The 1,203-nt window shown below is 46.1% G+C and overlaps 1 protein-coding gene across 1 annotated transcript in view; it reads left to right on the top strand.

Annotated features, from left to right (window-relative positions):
• Positions 1-1,065: 1,065 nt before the first annotated feature.
• Positions 1,066-1,203, top strand: part of LOC111864553 (galectin-4) — a 15,779-nt gene continuing 15,641 nt past the window's right edge. The window contains exon 1 of the mRNA XM_023851890.2: positions 1,066-1,167. Coding sequence (XP_023707658.1) covers positions 1,162-1,167 — 6 coding nt within the window. The 5' untranslated portion in view covers positions 1,066-1,161. The remainder of the gene's footprint in view (positions 1,168-1,203) is intronic.

Below are 1,203 nucleotides of genomic sequence, written 5' to 3'. Positions count from 1 at the left end.
CGACCACAAGAGATCCACAATGACGGGCCCGCGACAAAAAAGAGCGGCTAGCCGCCCACGACTAGTCGCTTCAGTGGGTTTTCAGCCTTAGTCTTGAGGGAGAAAGAGTAAGACAAGTGTGGGGAAGGAGGTCTATATCCATATATAGATGTAGGGCTATTATAACAGCCACAGTTCCCTGCGTCTGGACCGCTATTTTTGACAATTGTCCTATTGCTACATGCTGAAGATGAGACAGAATTTTCCCCTTAAATTCTGATATCTGTCTAAGAAAGTACATGGTATCACACTCCAAAGGACAGCAATTTTTCATTTTAAATTTTATTGCAGCCATGCTCTTAGCAGAAGATCGGGGCATTATGTCCCTTCGAAACTTTTGTACCGAGGCACCAGGCTGTGCAGTGTACTAACCCAGAAGGCTGCAATATGTACTGTACATGTTGGCTAAACCGGTAATGTTTCTGACTTGTATGAGGGTGTTTGAATCTTAGCCAAGGCACCGGGCATTTTGTCTGGAAGTTTTCGATTGTTTTCTTCAGTCCCTCCAGGCACATTTTGAGATAGTACCTCCAATCGGACCATAACCCCTTCCTTGTACATGCTTTTCCATTCGTTGTTCTTTGATCATACTGTCTTTTGCTTAATTAAACGCTATTCCATGAAGGCGTATGGGGGAGAAGAGGTATAGCTCCACCATTCTCGACTTCGGCATTAAATGGAGATGAGCGGTCAGCTTCACACCTTTTGCTGCTTTACCCCCGCGGAAAGAGCCCTTAGTACCCACTGGATAAGAGGCCGGATGGGCCCGAGAGTCTGTCTAGACGCTGTGGAGAAGAAAAAAAAAATCTTGAATCGCACCTGGGCCGTCCAGCCGGTCGGTATACGGACTGAGCTATCCTGAGTTACTGAAAGCGTTGCTTAACCTACCGCGTACAAATAAACAAGCCAGAATATGTATTATACCAGGTAATCCTATTTCCTTGGATGAGTGTACGAACCATGACGCACGTGATGAGAAGGAAGTAAGTCAGCTGTATTGCACACCACGTGGCTTATCAGACAGCTCAGCTAGGATCACAGCGCTGTGTTAGTGCAACGCGTGTCATGTACCTTACTGGGGCCATCTAGGCCTGGTTGCAGGTCGAAGACCTTATTTTGGAAATGGCTGTGAGTACGAGAACAAGTAATAACTTAATTTTTCGC

This window comes from Cryptotermes secundus, unplaced genomic scaffold, assembly GCF_002891405.2.
Source record: "Cryptotermes secundus unplaced genomic scaffold, Csec_1.0 scaffold2344, whole genome shotgun sequence".
NCBI classification, from domain to species: domain Eukaryota; kingdom Metazoa; phylum Arthropoda; class Insecta; order Blattodea; family Kalotermitidae; genus Cryptotermes; species Cryptotermes secundus.
The sequence above is the reverse complement of the archived record's forward strand: the minus strand, read 5'-3'. Positions and strand labels throughout refer to the sequence as shown.